This window comes from Akanthomyces muscarius (assembly GCF_028009165.1).
Source record: "Akanthomyces muscarius strain Ve6 chromosome Unknown contig_18, whole genome shotgun sequence".
Taxonomy (NCBI): Eukaryota; Fungi; Ascomycota; class Sordariomycetes; order Hypocreales; family Cordycipitaceae; genus Akanthomyces; species Akanthomyces muscarius.
The window spans coordinates 1,426,012-1,442,502 of NW_026611618.1; the positions used below are offsets into that span (position 1 = coordinate 1,426,012).

The 16,491-nt window shown below is 55.0% G+C and overlaps 7 protein-coding genes across 7 annotated transcripts; 1 reads left to right on the top strand and 6 right to left on the bottom strand.

Annotated features, from left to right (window-relative positions):
* Positions 1 to 96: 96 nt before the first annotated feature.
* Positions 97 to 1,472, bottom strand: LMH87_008935 (uncharacterized protein; the record flags this gene model as incomplete). The annotated part of the gene is made up of 2 exons (XM_056202188.1): positions 97 to 1,013; positions 1,073 to 1,472. 2 exons carry the CDS (start codon positions 1,470 to 1,472, stop codon positions 97 to 99), a joined length of 1,317 nt encoding a protein of 438 aa, XP_056056775.1.
* A 258-nt stretch (positions 1,473 to 1,730) lies between these two features.
* LMH87_008936 (uncharacterized protein) lies at positions 1,731 to 3,556 on the top strand (the record flags this gene model as incomplete). The annotated part of the gene is made up of 4 exons (XM_056202189.1): positions 1,731 to 1,760; positions 1,956 to 1,976; positions 2,046 to 2,283; positions 2,343 to 3,556. The coding sequence occupies 4 exons, from the start codon at positions 1,731 to 1,733 to the stop codon at positions 3,554 to 3,556; spliced, it is 1,503 nt and encodes a 500-aa protein (XP_056056776.1).
* Positions 3,557 to 3,741: 185 nt separating this feature from the next.
* Positions 3,742 to 4,008, bottom strand: LMH87_008937 (uncharacterized protein; the record flags this gene model as incomplete). Its single annotated transcript, XM_056202190.1, has 1 exon — positions 3,742 to 4,008. One exon carries the CDS (start codon positions 4,006 to 4,008, stop codon positions 3,742 to 3,744), a length of 267 nt encoding a protein of 88 aa, XP_056056777.1.
* Positions 4,009 to 5,119: 1,111 nt separating this feature from the next.
* Positions 5,120 to 6,768, bottom strand: LMH87_008938 (uncharacterized protein; the record flags this gene model as incomplete). Its single annotated transcript, XM_056202191.1, has 5 exons — positions 5,120 to 5,796; positions 5,873 to 6,217; positions 6,294 to 6,374; positions 6,466 to 6,534; positions 6,609 to 6,768. The coding sequence occupies 5 exons, from the start codon at positions 6,766 to 6,768 to the stop codon at positions 5,120 to 5,122; spliced, it is 1,332 nt and encodes a 443-aa protein (XP_056056778.1).
* Positions 6,769 to 7,676: 908 nt separating this feature from the next.
* Positions 7,677 to 10,667, bottom strand: LMH87_008939 (uncharacterized protein; the record flags this gene model as incomplete). Its single annotated transcript, XM_056202192.1, has 4 exons — positions 7,677 to 9,691; positions 9,746 to 10,134; positions 10,191 to 10,375; positions 10,608 to 10,667. The coding sequence occupies 4 exons, from the start codon at positions 10,665 to 10,667 to the stop codon at positions 7,677 to 7,679; spliced, it is 2,649 nt and encodes an 882-aa protein (XP_056056779.1).
* Positions 10,668 to 10,687: 20 nt separating this feature from the next.
* Positions 10,688 to 11,447, bottom strand: LMH87_008940 (uncharacterized protein; the record flags this gene model as incomplete). The annotated part of the gene is made up of 3 exons (XM_056202193.1): positions 10,688 to 10,955; positions 11,028 to 11,152; positions 11,409 to 11,447. 3 exons carry the CDS (start codon positions 11,445 to 11,447, stop codon positions 10,688 to 10,690), a joined length of 432 nt encoding a protein of 143 aa, XP_056056780.1.
* Positions 11,448 to 14,033: 2,586 nt separating this feature from the next.
* LMH87_008941 (uncharacterized protein) lies at positions 14,034 to 15,669 on the bottom strand (the record flags this gene model as incomplete). The annotated part of the gene is made up of 3 exons (XM_056202194.1): positions 14,034 to 15,133; positions 15,199 to 15,503; positions 15,602 to 15,669. 3 exons carry the CDS (start codon positions 15,667 to 15,669, stop codon positions 14,034 to 14,036), a joined length of 1,473 nt encoding a protein of 490 aa, XP_056056781.1.
* Positions 15,670 to 16,491: the final 822 nt, after the last annotated feature.

Below are 16,491 nucleotides of genomic sequence, written 5' to 3' on the forward strand. Positions count from 1 at the left end.
GCTATCGTGTAGCCTTTATACAACCCTAAACATGTTTAGGATTCCGAGCATGTATTCGAATATGATTCTTGTTTGCATCTATGAATTCCATCTATTTTAAATCTTGGCAGAGGTATTTGCAGCATCGTACGCTGCTGAGGACACGACCTCGTTCTGGGAACCTGACATATCACTCGCGAGACCGCCCAAAACATTCGTTTCGTTTCTAAATCTTGTCCAAGATTCCATGGCAATGTTGGCAATCTCTTTACCCCGCGAGATACCAATCTCGTGGCCTCCCTTGACGATGTGCGCATCCACACCATCTTCGCCGAGCACAGCGCGCGCGTCCTCGATGCATTCTGCCGCCACGACAATTGGATCTTTTTCCGCCACAATGAGGCAGATCCGGCCCGTCTCCATCCCGGCGGGAAGATCTGCCTCGGAGCTGCCCGTCCTCCGCGTAGCCAGTGCCTCCGCCAGAAGGGGCCAGAGTGCTTCGTGCTGCGCGTAAATGGGCGCGTTGCGAATGGTGCTCACGTACGCGGGCACGAAGCCGTCGTTGCCGTCAAACTGCCACTGCACGACCTCGCCGACCTTGGGGCCGGTGGGCGCATCCCTCGCGACGGGCACCGCGTCAAAGTCGACGTCGGCGTCCTCTGCGCCGTCGGGGATGTCGACGCTCGTGTGGTGGGTGGGAGACGGCCGCAGCCTCTTGCGCGCCAGGCGCTGGATCAGCCACTCGGGCAGGAGGCCGCCCTCCATGTAGGAAAGACGACTGCGCCAGGATATGTGCGCGGGACGCACGAGTCCACCAGGGCAGATGAGCGTGACGGAGCGCAGCATGTTGGCGTGGTACGCGGCAAAGGAGGCGGCGATGGCACCGCCGAGCGAGAACCCCAGGAGGTGGAATGCGGAAGAGCCGGTCCACGGGAGCGGTGATGAGGACAGCACCAGTAGTATCTGCGTGGTGTAGAGGCGATCATCATATGGCAGATCAGCCGGGGCATCCGAGTATCCTCGTCCAAACAGATCTGTGATTGCTGTTAAAATGTTGATTTCATTGTCATATCTGTATATTGGTGAAACGTACCAAACAGCATGACTCTGCATCCTTTTGCTACAAACTCTTTTGCCATGTCGCCCATGGCAATGCACGGAGTGCCGATTCCATGCAGCAAAAGGACCTTGTCACCGTCTTCGGGCCCCCATTCGAAAACCTGCAACGTGCCGTAGGAGGTCCGAATCTGCCGTCCACCCGGGAACTCATCCAACCGGTATGGAGGCGGCGGCACATTGGTCGTGTCCGGGGAAGAGGCGGCCTCCCGCGTCCGCGCGTGGATCACATGGCGATCAATGGGCAGTGGGCGCAATTCGACCAGCGCTGGTCGCACACGGAGATAGATGCCCAGGACTAGAGTCGCCGTTGCGATTCCGGCAATTGCGGCGCCGGTCCCGGTCGGCCTGGCGAAGAGACCGCCCAGTTGAATCATGATTGTCGTTGAGGAGCCAGCTCCACGACCGAGTCAGATATGTGATATATACTCGGTTGCGCGTTGTCACAATTCTCCGGCGGCGTTCACTCTGAATGGCATTTCTGAGATGTCTTGTCGTGGTGCTGGAACCAAGGTGGTTCGCTCGGGGACTTCGGGCCAGCATTTAGTCGGTGGGCCAGGTCGCCAGGGCATGCATCCCAGCAGCTGTGTAGCACTTTACAGACGCCGCAGGGAGAAGATGGGCACTTTGCAAAGATGGCATATTTGTCATTTCACCATCTTCATGTACGCTTTCTAGAATCTCTTCAAATTTGATGACAGCATGCCTCATGATGCTGAATCTCAAAGTGTCTCCACAAATCCAGCCATCAAGTGGGAGATGCCCAAGTTGGCCACTCCGCACTGTAAACGTCAGTCTGTCACCAAACTCCAGAAACATCTGGATTGGTCTCATGTAGTCAACCTTGCAAGACACCATAGCGCGTCGTGTTGCTTGCTTGGGTATATTTATCTCAGAATTACTGCGGCGTTTTGAAGACTCGAAAATACATGGCTCCTAACGCACTACAGCTGCCAAATTCTCAGGGCGAGCACGATTCCGGCTCAGTACAAGCAGCGCCGAGGCGCGCCGTGAGCCCTGGCCCGACACGAATCGGCATTGTCGTGTTCTCCGGCGGCAGTGCTGCCAATAACCTCGTCGACGTCTTTGAAAGCGTCCGCGCGGCGAACGGAACGCTTAGCTACGTCATCCCGATCTCTGACAATGGCGGCAGCACCAGTGAGATTATTCGTGTTTTTGGCGGTCCAGGTATGATGAACGAGCTACTCACCGAGCATGGAAACATGTACTGATGCGTCAACTCGCAGGCATCGGCGATGTCAGGTCGCGTCTGGTCAGGCTGATCCCCGACGACGGGAGCCCCGAGACCTCCGCCGTCAAGCACCTCTTCAACCATCGCCTGCCCAAGGTCGCAGCCGCCGCGCGCAGCGAGTGGTTCGACATCATCGAGGCCTCGCACCCGCTGTGGCGCGACATCTCGTCGCCCAAGCGCGAGCTCATCCGCTCCCACCTCAACAGCTTCAACCTGGAGGTGGTCAAGCGCATGCGCCCCTCCAGCCGCTTCGACTTTTCGCGCGCCAGCATCGGCAATTTGTTCCTGACGGGCGCGCGCCTCTTTACCGGCAGCTTCGAGGCCGCCATCTATCTCCTGAGCTCGCTCTGCGGCGTGCCGGAACGCATTGCCGTGCTGCCGGCTCTCAACACCAACTTTGCGCATCACATTGCCGCGGGCCTCGTGGGCGGCGACGTGATTACGGGGCAGAATGACATTTCGCATCCAAGTCTGCCGACGGCGGCGGTGCCTGGGGTGGGAACCGGGGCGAATACCCCGGCACCATCAGACTACGACACCGAGGATCATGACAAGATCGAAGATGCCAACTTGCCAGGGAGCTTGCCGGCGCTGAGACGGCCAGCTATCAACTTCTCGAAAGAAAGGGATGAGGATCTGCCTTCGCGGATAGAACGTATATGGTACATTAATCCGTACGGCCAGGAGATCCGTATCCCGGCAAATCCGCGTGTGCTAGAAGCCATCAACACGTCCAGCACGGTTATTTACAGCATTGGCTCGCTATTTACCTCTCTCATCCCCAACCTCGTATTAAAAGGCGTTGGCGAGGCAATCGCGAGCCCCCTTGTCCGGAATAAGATTTTGATACTCAACGGTACGCTGGATCGGGAGACTGGTCCATCAACAGAGCCATTCAGCGGGCTGGATTTTGTCCGCGCCATCGCCAACGCATGCGCAGATTCTCGGGGTCTGCCGCCGCCAGAGGAAGAACAGTACTCACACTATGTCAGCCATGTCATTTATCTCGAGAGCTCTTTGTCACCAGTCGTCGACAAGCAGCGACTTGCGCAGATCGGAATTGAGTCCACAAGGCTGTACGGTCCGAAAGATGCATCGGGCCTGGGCGGACGATATGACGCAAAAGCATTGGCTCAGGCTCTGGAGACCATTGTTGGACGAAAGAATGTACGAATGGACAGGAGTAGGAGAAATACACTTGTGGGCTAGATTAGCTTATCCAGGTGGGAATTACAGGTACAGCAGAGATAATATCACTATGCAAAAGGTTCCAGTGTCTCAAACGCCTTTCAATTTCAACAAACGATGACCACGATTTAAAGACAGACATCATGCTCCCATATGCCCCAGTTCCCGTCCGCCCATCCCCCAATACCATTTGTTTCGGTCCCTTATTAACTGTTCATCACCATGTATAGCATGACGACAGGCCATGCCGTAGACAGCGCCAGCGCGGCAACGACTGACCCCGGTCCCGTTCGTATCTTGTCGGAGGGGCCTCTCCAGCGATCGATGAGCGCGCAGGTCGTCCAGATCATGACGATGGCGTAGAGCGAGCCCGCCCAGAGAGCAGCCGCGAGAATGTCGGCGAATCGATCCTGCGGGCTGAGGACAACCTTGGAGGTGTCGGGCTCAAAGGTGGATGACAGGTTGGCACCCATGATGACGGATTCGTAAGCGCGAACTTGTCGAAGAGTGGGATAGGCGTCGAGAAAGACTGAAGACTCGGTTCGGTTGGAAAGGATTGCTGAAAGAGAGCGGGCTTTGGGAGAAAACGAAACAGGGCGGAGGAAAAGAATGAATGCTATTGACCAGCAATGTTGCGTCCTCGACCCTGCGAGTTGATGATGGAGGTGGTGGAAATGAAAGACGAAACCCGACAAAGAACCAAAGAAAGACCACCAACAAAGGAGAGAATAAAAGAGAATGAAAAAAGAAAAAGGGACGGCAAACCAAGAGGACCAAGAAGAAAATATGGGGGACAGCTCTTTGTATCAATGCTCCTTTGCTCCCCGGTTCATCCCAGTTTTGCCCTGGAACGGACTAAGAGGCAGACCAGACGGATGCCAAACCGGACGCCGCCTCGCTTGCCTCGTCCGGATTCTGCTCGAGCCGCGTGGGCAAGGGACCAAACAACCTCTACAAAGAAAGCCTAGTTCATTTACCGTCCCATGACCCGGTCGGTTTGTCCTTTTGATTTATTTTCCTCACTTGCGCATCGTCATCTGGAGTTGCTCGGCATTGTCGACAGGCTTCAGACTTGTCGCAGGTTTCGCGGGTGGTGGTGGTGGTGGGGTCGGCCATCGTCTTACACGCACCGTCTCACAATGTGGTGATGCGAGGGGCCAGCCAGCTCGGAGGCGTCGCATAGCTGGGACGACGACTGCGACAAATGTAATTTCAGGGCAAAAGTCTCTGAACGTCAAGGAGACTTTTTTTTTTCCGAGGCTAGAGAGTTTGTCGTTTGCTGTCGAGGCGGAAAGGGTACACGAACGGAGAGGGGAAGCGGTAGAATGACAATGGCACCATGCAACGGCATCGCGGTTAGGGAAGAAGAATATTTCTAATTTCAAGTGCTTTCATTTTAATATATACTTTCAAAAGTCAGAGCGGATGATTTGTATAGAGACTTCTCGGAGAAAGTCTTTGGTCTCATCAATGACCGCTGCAAAGAAATGACATCTGAAACGCCGTCCAAACTCCCCAACCAATATGCAACCCGCAAATGAAGAAAAAAAAAAAAAAAGGCCCGACGAGAGAAGCATCCGATGCCTAGTCGTCCCAATGTCGTCGTCTATATCTGCTATCCGCTCGGTCGTAGTATCCTCTATGAGTCCGGCCAGCTCTCGCATCGTCCATCAAGTCTGGGTGGTACGAGTCTGGCAGCCGTCCCCCACCAATACCATGACGCCCGACGCGGTACACCGGCGACAGCGATTCGGGTAGCAAGCGTCCACGCTCTCCGCGAAAGACGAGAACCGGCTCCTCCGGCGGCTCCCGCCAGTACCCCGGCGACGACCGGCCGTTGTCGCGCACAACCACGATCGGTGGGTCGTCGTGGTATCGCCATTTACAGTCTCTATCTTTTTTATCATCCTCCTTTGCTTCTTTTTCCTTTTCCTTCTTGTCCCCCTTGTCCTTCTTGTCCTTCTTGGCCTGCTGCTGCTGCTGCTGCTCCTCCTCGAGGTGGCGGTGGCAGTGATCCGTGCCGGGGACAGCCTTGTTGCCGCAGCGCCCGCGCTGGCACTCGTGCTGGTTGCAGAACCAGGCTTGCGCCTCCTTGTACTGCGCGCAGTTGTCCGCCTCGCACCCGTGGCGTCGGCAAAACTGCGAGTGGCTGCGCGCGGCGAGGTCGCACCGGTCCACGTTGCACGAGTGCCGCTCGCAAGTCTTGATCGAAGGGTGCCTGTCGGAGCGCATCCGTACACAGGTATACGACTCGCAGGTATCTATTCACAAGAAAAGGAGCATTAGTCTCTTATCAAAGGAAATTGCTGGTGAAAATAACGAAGTGTGTCAACTTACGCCTTTCACACCATTCGCTTTCGCCGCCGTCTTTAATCTGTCGTAGCCGGTTGCAACCCGGCGTGCGGCAGAAGCTGTCGGGTCGGTAGGCCTTGTTGCTGTGTCGGTGCTCGGTGCAGTTCACGTCGCACTGATGCATGCCGGCAGGCGGTGCTGGCTCTGGGGCCGGTGACGACCCGCCGGCGCCGGCGGCCGGGTTTCTCGCCCTTTCGCCGTGAAATTCGCAAAAGGCCGAGTTTGGGCTGCGCTGTCCCGGGCAGCCGCCGACGGCGCACAGAGAAATGTGTGTGGAACAGTAGCCCCCATGGCAGCCATAAGATACGCAGCCTGGGTACACGCACTTGTCTAAGAGGCCGAGTGTGGTTAGCAAAGGCTTTTCTTGTTTGTTCACTTCTGACAGGAAGATGAAGAAGATGCTTACGAGTGTCGCAAAACCATGGCAACGGCTTGGTGGAAAGTCGCTCTGGCGTGGCCAAGCAACCCTCTGTTGTGCAAGTAGCATCTGTCAGAGATGCATCAGTACAAAAAAGACTGTCTAAATGGAGACAAAAGTTTTGTGAAAGGAAAAGAAGAGAGAGGTGGATGATGCTTACGGATTGGACAGTATATTTGATCCCTCGATTTCATGCGTCGACACCGCTGTGGGCCAATCATACAAGCGTCTGCCCATGGTCACTGTTAGCAAACGTTTGTCGAGGGCAAACATTCACGACGGAAACCGATCCATCAAACGTACGGTCATAGCAATATGGAGCGTAGTACTTCACGCCATCCACCGTGGCATAGCCACACTTGCCGTCGCAGCCAGGCTTGCCGCAGCGATTCTCTTTGCTGCTTTTCCGAACTTCGTCGTCGTAGCATCGCCGACCCCCGTCATGCCTCTCTTTTTTGAACATGCACTGGAATAACATAATTTTTTTTGCCTTGTCTCTCGTTGTAATTGGATCGGGAGGGTTTGTCGTTGGGGGGGAACTTTGTCGAACCTGTGATCTGTGTGGGAAGACAACGAGCTTGTGTTTCGAGAAACAGAGAGAGGCCCTCGAGCTTTATAATGTAGTTCCGAGAAAAGGGCACCCCGAGTTAGCTTGCAAGGCCCTCGAGCTTTGAGCTCTCTTTGCGCTTTTCTTTATTTCGACTTCATTCTTCTCGTCTCTTCGTTTGCGTCTTCTATGGTTTGAAGGGACTCGCTTTGCCTTGAACATAGCTTTTGTTTTGGCACGCGTCGGTCGCCTTTCTTCTGCTTGCCCCTTTTGCAGGCTATGACGGGAAGCGACGGGAAGCGACCTGACAAAGAAACCGATGTGCATGACGGCCTTTGCAGCACGTGCCCGGTGGTCGATGCTTCTCCCCCCCCCCCCCCTTCCACAGGAATATAAACCATAAAGAAGATGACAACTGCAACAAGGGATACATCAAAAAGAGATATGCAAGAAACGCACGAGACGCACGTGAAAGAGACATGCCGCAGTTGCCTTTGTGTTACCCAAACAGCTTTCGTCACACGTAGCTGCAAACGATGGCGTTACGCGAGCGGAGCATATCGACCCGCGGCCAGGGACGGCTATCAAGCTTGCAAGATCTAAAGCCGTTCACAAAAGACCGGCTCACTGGGTAAAACCCTCGCACATTCATGCATGATGCTCAACGGTCCATGTTTAGAGTAAATGAAGAAAAAAAGTTGATTTCTATCAACAAAATAAGTACAATATCGAATAAGTCTGTTAAATAATCGTGACGTTCATTATGCTACTTCAGCCCGCGCTCTGCAACACGACGCCCCTTTTTTGGCCTCATCACCATTGCTCTACTGAAGCTTGGCCGAAAGAGGCAGATTGCGAGAACTGCTACCGACCCAGACAGTCTTGGGCGCATCAGTCACAACCCAGTTCTGAGCCTTGACATCCCAGTTGCTGATGTCGCGGCGAGTGAGCTCGACACGGAAAGTGGCCGTGGCACCGGGCGCAATACGTTCAATGCGGTCAAAGCCACGGAGAACGCGGACAGGCTCACCCTCGCCACCATGGCTGAGGTACAGCTGAGGAACCTCGTCGGTCATGGTCTTGCCGGTGTTGGTGATTGTGGCAGTGACCTCGTACATCACATCAAAGAGCTCGCGGTTGCCGCCTGGCTCGCCACCAGCAGGGTGCTTAGGCTGGGGGTTTGCATCGATGGCATGAGGAGGGAGGAACTCGTCTGCAGTCTTGCCATAGCTGGAGTCGGCAGAAGCCTCGCGTGCTGACGAAGTGTTGTTCAGCCACGGGTAGATGAACTGCTCGACGTAGTGGAAACCGGGAGGGAAGCCATAGTCCTTGAGGTTTTTGCTGAAGTTACCAAAAGTAGGGGCAGCAATGGACATGCCAGTGGTAGGTGTGTAAGGACGGTCATTCTTCTTGACAATCTGAAGGTTGGAGTACTCGAAAGTAGACCAGGAAAGGCCGAAGCCAAATTCATAGACGGGAGCCTTGGGATCGCAACGAGGCTTAGCATCAGATTCCTTGTCAAAGTGACGATAGTCAAAGAACGCCCCCTCGGCGAAATCGTCTTGAGGAGCGTCATTGCCGTTGTTGGGCTTATAGAGAACGTCGTTGCCATAAGCCTTCTCAGAAGCGCCCCAAGTGAAGGGAGAACGACCAGGGCTTGTCTTTCCGTAAAGAATGTCAGTCAGAGAGTTGCCGGATTCTTGGCCAGGCTGGCCAGCCCAAATAATGGCAGTCACATTCTCGTTCTTGGAGATCTCATCAAGCAAAACCGGGCCACCACTGTGAATGACGACGATGGTGTTGGCACAGAGAGCAGAGACGTTCCTGATCAAGTCATCGCCGTTTTTCCAGAGAGTCAGGTTGTTGCGATCGCCTTCGTTGTGGTCCACAGAAATGTAGCCCTCGCCAGCATTGGAATTGGCAAAGACAATAGCAGTGACGTTGGGCTGGCTAACAAGATCGTGGGTAGCGCTCCAGTCATAATTGCTGAGAACGCTCTCATAGCGAGTGCCATCCTGAATAGCCTGTTGCTGCAGAGCGCTGTCGGGGGTAATGAGGTAGGGGAAGTTGGAGGTGCCAGAGCCCCAGAGCATGGCGTTTGTGCCGTCATCGCAGCCACGATCAGGGCAGCCGTTGGGGCCCTTCGGGTTCGGACCGGCATCTTCACCGACTATAGCAAGGAACTTGGGCTTGTTCAGGGGAAGAGCATCGTTGTTCTTGAGGATGACGGCACCCTTGGCGCCGGCCTCGCGGATATGATTGGCATGGTTCGCTCGAACATCAACTTGAAAGTTGACCTGCTCCATATTCTCCTTGGCGGCAGCGTGGCGGTAGTCGTACGTGTTTCGGCTCCATGAGTAGAAGTTGGTATCCTTGACACCCTCAACAGCCCAGCCGACCTTGAAAAGAGAAGCCATGATTCGCATGGCCATGTCGTCGATTCTGTACGCAGGAACTGTTCCATTGAGGACGGCAAGGGTCAGGTTGCCACCCCAGTAGCTGCGACCAGTGTTGAAGATTGTGTCACCGGGCATAGCCATGTCCATGCCGGCGATGGCGTTGGACACACCGGAGTGCTGAGCCTGCCAGTCACTCATGACGAAGCCCTGGAATCCGTACTCGTGCTTGAGAATTCCATTGAGCATCTTGGAGTTCTGACAGCCGTACGAGTTGTTGATCTGGTTGTAGGAGCACATGATAGAGCCAACTCCGGCCTTGACGGCATCTTGGAAAGGCCAAGAGTAGTACTCGTGCATGAGCTTGTCATTGACGTTGGAAGAGAGGGTCTCGCTAATGTTGAAACCGTATCCTTGAGCTTCGCCGGTTTGACGGAAATGCTCTATTCAATTGTTAGCAGCCTGCACTGGAGTTTGAGAGCGAAGTATAGACATGCCTTGCTCGTTGGCAATGTAGTGCTTGGCACAAGCAACGACACCGGCGCCCTGGATACCGGTGACTGTGTTGGCCAGGGCCTGGCCTTGCAGGTAAGGGTCCGCTCCAAAGGCTTCACCAATGCGTCCACCCTTGGCGAGACGACCGAGAGGACCGCTGGCAGGTCCAAGAAGAACGTCGACTCCCTTGTCGCGAGCCTCGGAGCCCATGGCGTTGCCACGATCGCGCCAGAGATGACGCGCCCAAGAAGCTCCAGCAGTCACGCCGACGGGGAAGGCACTATTGTAATCGCTGAATCGCAGGCCCAAAGGACCGTCCTGCATGCAGAGACTCTTCATGCCCAGGCGGGGCACGGAGCCGACGTTGCCAACGCACTTCTCACCCATCCAACTGCACGTTGCGTCAGTACTAATGAAGAGCGAGGTAGGGATTATGGAGACGCGTACCCAACACCGGTGGTGATGTTGACTTTTTCGGCGAGAGTCAACTGAGAAACAAAGGCCTGGGCCCGGGCATAGGCGTCCTCCCAGCCGGATGCTCTGGGGTCCATCCATGGCGAAGGGTAGAATGGAGGCGAGTGGGTGAGGGGACCAGTTTGCCCGTCTGTGCTGTTGGAGTTCGTGTTGTTGCCCTGAGTTGGGTGTTCATTAGCCGGGGGATCTTTGTTTAGAAAGCAGGAACAAGGGTGGACAATGCGCCGCGCAAATTGTATGTTTTCGCTAGGACTGCTGTCCAAGAGTCCAAACAGGGAGTGACCATGAGAAGAAGAAACTTGTCGCGCAATTGAGTAGTGGGAAAAGGCATGTAACGCGAATCGCGGAGCGTTCTCCTGTCTCTGGCGTCACAGAGAGGAAGGTACTCACATAGAGGGCGTCACTGCCGACAGCAAGAAGGGCTGCGGCCACAAAGGATGCTGTCTTCATCTTTCCGAGTCCTGACTAAATTAGCTGCAGTAGAAAGACGGGAGAAAGACTGCTATCAGATCGCTGGAAAGACGAGAAGGGACCAGTGGGACGGGAATGAGGGAACGGCATTCTTGATATATGTACCCAGCTGCGCCCGGGCGCGGAAGGGCCTTTGGGGCAGCTTGGGACAGCCCGAGGATCGGCAGCTCGATTTCTTTTGGGGTAACTATCAGTACAGGAATTCGCACTACATTCGTCATGGTGTACAGGGGTCCCGCGCATGTGGCTTTGCCAGGCACTAGCCGACTAATTAAAAAAGCGTCAGCTCATAAATTGGAGAGAGCAAGCCAGTTGCCAGCAAGGCCTAGCGTCACGTACCTTGGCCGTACCTTGTTGCCTGTCTTGTACGAAGTACTTTGTACCGTGGTCGAGTGGCTTAAAGGGGCGCCCCGCACGGAGGAGTCCATAGCGATGGATCCGGTCCATTCTTGTCCATGGTGGTGCTGTGGATTTGTTGGTTTTTGGTGGTCAGGCGGGAAAAAGAAGCAAGAAAAAAAAGGAAGAAGAAAGGAAATAGGTCCATGTGAGGGCGCAGTTCGAGTGCCGAGCGAAGACTTGGAGGACAAGTAAAGGACTGACGTCTGACGGCCAGCAGCTGGCAGCTGGCAGCTGGCAGTGGGCAGTGACAAACACGTTACACACCTCAGTCTGCCGGCCAGCAGCTCTCACGTTTGCGCAGAGCACGGAGTAGGTACGGACTTCTTGGCCACGAGATCGGTTTTCCTGTGGAACTTGCATCTGCACAAAGTCTATTCCCCCCGAGCCTCTACAGTGGCAGTGGCACCATCCCGAAGGCTTTTTTTGTCGCCAGTCTCAGTTGCATTGCCCTAGTGCGCTCCGTATCGACACAAGGGATAGACTAGCTTGCTCAATGTCTCTCGCCACAACGCGGTATTGGGTGGCCGTCGGCTGACGTCCCTCACAATGGCACGCAGAGAGACTCCATGGGCAACGGCAGCAAACCTTTGCTCTCCATATTGCGGGTGCGTTACCACCACGAAATGTCTGCACTGCCATGTCCCGGGCGCTTTCAAAGCGAGCAGCGTTCTCCTGCACCCGGCGCGACCTCGCCAACAGCCCATCGGCGACCCGCCACCAAGCCAGGGACAAGGATGAGCCACTCGCTCGCTTCTCGGTACAAAAGGTCTAACTACTATTCTTCGCGGTCGAAAAATTCCACCTGTCACAAGTCACACGCACTCGACGCCGCCCAGAACATACCCTGGCGGACCTTATTTATGGCTGGCAGGAGCGGGCTGGCTTATTCACGCCAGTCAATAATCTACCCAATGAATACGGGTTTGGGTCTGGTCGAGTTCGCGCAACGTCCCCCGCTGTGGAGGCTTGCTAGACTGGCTTGGCCACCAGAGATCAATCAGATTTGGGCTGGACGGCAGTGGAGTGCGGCTCGAGATGAAGGCCAGCAGGCCTCTGGGGGCGCCACCGACGGCGCCATTTGCTGCAGCCTTTTTGGTGCGGGGGAGCTCCAAGCTAGCGGCCCCCAGAAGAAAAGAACTGCTGCTTGTCCTGGTCCCCTGCTTACCTGCCTTGGTCTCAGCCGTGAGCTCCCAAAGGGTTCTTGACAGAAACAGGCAAGGCCACACATCAAATGGCTGCGCGAAACGGGCCGAACGCAAAAACGCCATCTCTTTGTCATGCCCTCCGCATCCTGCTCTTTCGTCGGAGACGACGCCTCATGAGCTGGCATCGGCAAGCCAGCGCAGCATTCGTCGCTGGTCGGTCTTATGACGACGGCAGCGTCGCAGTGTTGCTAGCACACTTGCCGGTTACTTCGGTCTAAACGTTGCACTGGCGCTTGGCCCTTGAAGTGTGGCCAAAGCATCAGTCTGCCTTTTCCTTCCGATTGACCTGCGTGTGCCAGTGTAGCCTTCCTATCACAGGACCAGACAGAGACGCCGCAGTCGGCTCGACGGCAAACTTTAAGTGGCCTGAAACTACACTACTTGGCGGAAAGACCAGAAATCTCCATTCTTTTCAGCGCTGTGCTGCTTCGCGCACATTGGCTTCTGGCCCAAATGTCTCGGGCTGCATATGTACAACTGGTAACTGATGCATGACACATATCGAAAGAATACTTTCGACGAACCCGCCGCGCCGCCACGAACAGCGCACCCGCAGAGCCAAGCACCCGTCAACGCACAGGAATCGTAGCTGCGCCGGAGCTTGGTAAAAAGAGCTCAACCCACGGCCTAACAAGCATTGTAGTGGACAGCCACAGTGGGTAGCGATCTCCGGTCCGCCAAACGCCACCAGAACGCCAATTGTTTACATCGTGCATCGTAGACATTTCTCGCCATTGACCTCAAAAAGCTGTGAGCCACGACTCATGTCTTACCGACTTGGACATGGGGCTCGCTCACCGTCTCTCGTGACCGATACACAGTTCGTGCCGTGCACACCATCATGCAAAGCCGAAGAAAGCCAGGGCTGGGAAAGGAAGAAAATCGACCTTAATTGGAGGCCCCTCCTTTTCGGGCCTTTTCCCCACGGCCTTTCCCCCACGGTGGCCGCCGCGCGGAGTGTCGGGTAGCGTCCCGTACACCATGCTCACGCCCAACGCTTCTGTCGTCAAATCCCCGGCAAAGAGCAAATTTCGGCGCAATTTGCCTGACGGCTGCGAAACTGGCTGTGGCGCCGTCGTGGCGCTTCATTACTCACCGAGAGCAGCCGGTCATGCCGGGCCAGAGAGCGGCTCACAGACAAAGGCCGGGGACCCCAGTCCCTGTTGCACATGGCCCAGGCAGGCACCAATCACTAGGAAACACTTCCTTCGGTTCTAGGTCCAACGTCTCATTGACAAGCATTTTGACGAGTACAGGATGTATCCACACTGACCTCGAGTCCACGGAGTGTCGTCCCGCATTGCCGTAGAGTCAAAGAGTTTGAATAAGAGCCGTGATCAAGTCGGCGATTCATCGGTGAAAAGGCCTTCTCTTGCTCCTCTCTTGAATGAGTCCAAATTTATACATATCGAGAGCTTGCGATAGCAGATCCTGAATTGAAGAGGTCTATTCACTGTCAATCAAGCACCACAGAGCGGCTAAAACCCGGACAAGTGAAGTTTACAAGGCATAGCATTACTAACAACAGAATATGATGCCGAGAGAATATTGCTCGGCATTCAACCACCACGGCCACAACTTCATCATATCCCCATTATGAGCCATCATTTACTCCACAAACTCTCAAAAGCCAAGCATCCCGGGCCGATTTCCCCATACTTTACTTCTATTCACCCGCTCCGATACAGGCCGCCAGCAGCGGCAACGAAAGCAAGCACGGCGAAGCGAGGGACTGAGCGATTTAGTAGATGCCGGGAATGATTCTCCAACGTACAGCCTCCTTGTACTTTACCCAGTCGTCTCCATACTTGCGGTGGCACTTTTCATCATCTCGGCGCTCGCGGTGGATCAGGAGCACGGCAAAATACACTACATAGAAGTAGGTAATGGGAATGGCCCAACCCTTGGCATTGCCCTGAATGACCTGGCGGCCATCGGACATGACGAAAGCACCAACAGAGTCCTCAACCAGGCTGCCGGCGGCCATGATCTGGTAGCCGGCAAGTCCAGTGGGAAGGCAGTAGGGCCAGGACTGAATCCAGTCTCCCAGATAGTTGATGTGGCGAGAAACACCCCACCAGCCGGTAGTGAGAAGCTTGCTGCCCGTCTTCGTCTGAATGTACTTGAGATGGGCGACGCTTGGGTCGCTGGGGTTGGTGCGGAAAGTGTTCTTCTGGCTGTTGGCGGAGCGGAAGACGAAGAAGCCGAGCCCAATCAAGGAAAGCATGGCTGCCAGTCCAACAGGGCCAAGAGACAGCGGGTGAAGAGATAGGTAGCGAGTCTGCTGCGAGTACACAAACGGAACCCAGACGAGATCACCGAAGGCAAGCATCATGCCAAAGCCATCAGTGGTGATGTCCATGGTTGTGAGGATGGCCGACTCGAACCACCATGAGTCGAAAATGTATAGAGCTTGAACGACAGTGATGCATACGATGCTGTCGGTAACGAAGCCGTAGTTGCGGTACTGCTGGGCGCACCAAGCGCAGTTGAGAATGATCCAGCCCATCATGCCAGGGCGAAGCTCGCACCACTCCTTGATGTCAACCTCGCCAATGAGGGGAATGGTGACGCGAGGATTGAGCTCGCGGCCAATGAACCAGTCGTACAAGAGGTTGCCGGTGTGGCCGCCAGCGGCTAGCTCGCGGTTCTCCGTGTTGGCAGCCTTGACGCTGAAGCTGCGGACATACACAAACGTCGCGATGGCGTATGAGATGATGATACTGGCTGTGAGAAGCTGAAGGTAGTTTTCGCTGATAAAGACCCAGACAGGAAATTCTGCACCTTGCGCCAAGGTTCCGGCGGCGAGAAGCGACAGGGTAAGCGTGTTGGAGTACAGCGCTATCGCAAACTGTTAGATTTGTCGACTACAGGTTCTGCGCGCGGGCAGGCTGAGCGATACGTACTGTTCAGACGGTAGATGAGACGACCACCAGTAACGAGCACGGCGCCCTTGGTCTCGGTGGCTGGCAGGATGCGGTAGAGTATCAGGTTGAAGAGGTAATAGGCGGCCATGGCGGCGCTGGCCCGCCAGCTGGCGAGGCCGTAGATGCCATCCTGGGGCCAGCCGACCTCGCGCTTGAGCTGTTCGATCGAGAGCGTCGTGGGGCTGAGGAGCGAGGGCGCGGGGCAGCCCGAGATGTCGTTGCACGCGAAAGTGAAGATGTAGCAGAGAATGGGCAGGCCAAACGAGATGCCCGCCGCACCGATCCTAGCACAATTGACGTCAGCGGTGGTCCAGAAAAAAAAAAGCGTTGATGGTGGCGCATAAACGCGGCGCGCGCTGTCGCGTGTGCTTTGATTACTTACGGGCCAAAGAATTCGTAGCCGTGCGGTGGAGGAGCTGCAGCAGCAACAGCCTTTGTCTTGGGAGCCATGATTGCGCAGTGTGTAAAGAGAAGAATACACCTCCGAGGAAACAGTTTGAGATGGAAGGCTGTCTCTATTAAAACAAGGGGTTAGATGTCGCAGCGCTCGGGGGGCGGGCGAATAGGTTGCACTCGTCGCAAAAGCTCGTGTACTGGGGAGCTGCGACGCGAATACGGCGGAGCTCAGTCCATCCGATTCACGCTGTCATAGATCGTGGCTCAGCCAGCCAACGGGGGAACACTTGCGCCGAATTTGTAGCGACTTGAACCAGGTAAAAGGCACGCTAAGGGCCCTGGAAATCGACAGTCAAGTGCGCCACTTGCGCCTACCACCTAAAGCAGGGCGGCTTGGCCCCGATCTGCTCGGCCCAGCTGTGCCTGTGCTAATCGAAGCGCATCCCGAGGTCTTTTCCACATCAAAACCTCACTGCTTTGGGTGGAAAGAATGCAAAGCTATGGAAATACATCGAATTGTCACAGGCTCCAGTGCTTCAATCATTCTTTTCTCTTTTTTTTTTTCTCTTTTTTTTTTTCTCTATTTTTTTTTTCTCTTGGTGACTTAACAGCGTTCTTGTAGAAGTACCAGCTGCTCTTGTGCAATGCGTGCTCCAACAATTTGCGGTACCATTCAGCTGTACAACCCGAATTTGAGTAGACAGGAAATTGCCTCGGGATTATATCATGAGTTTTCCGGCTGCAACGAGCAACTGCAGTGATTATTTTGATGATGTAGTAGTGCTGAACCGTTCAATCCTAGCGACATATGAGCTACTTTGATTGTGTCAAGGGTAGGCCACCTTTGGTTTCTCATTTGCCTCTATTTGGGCTACT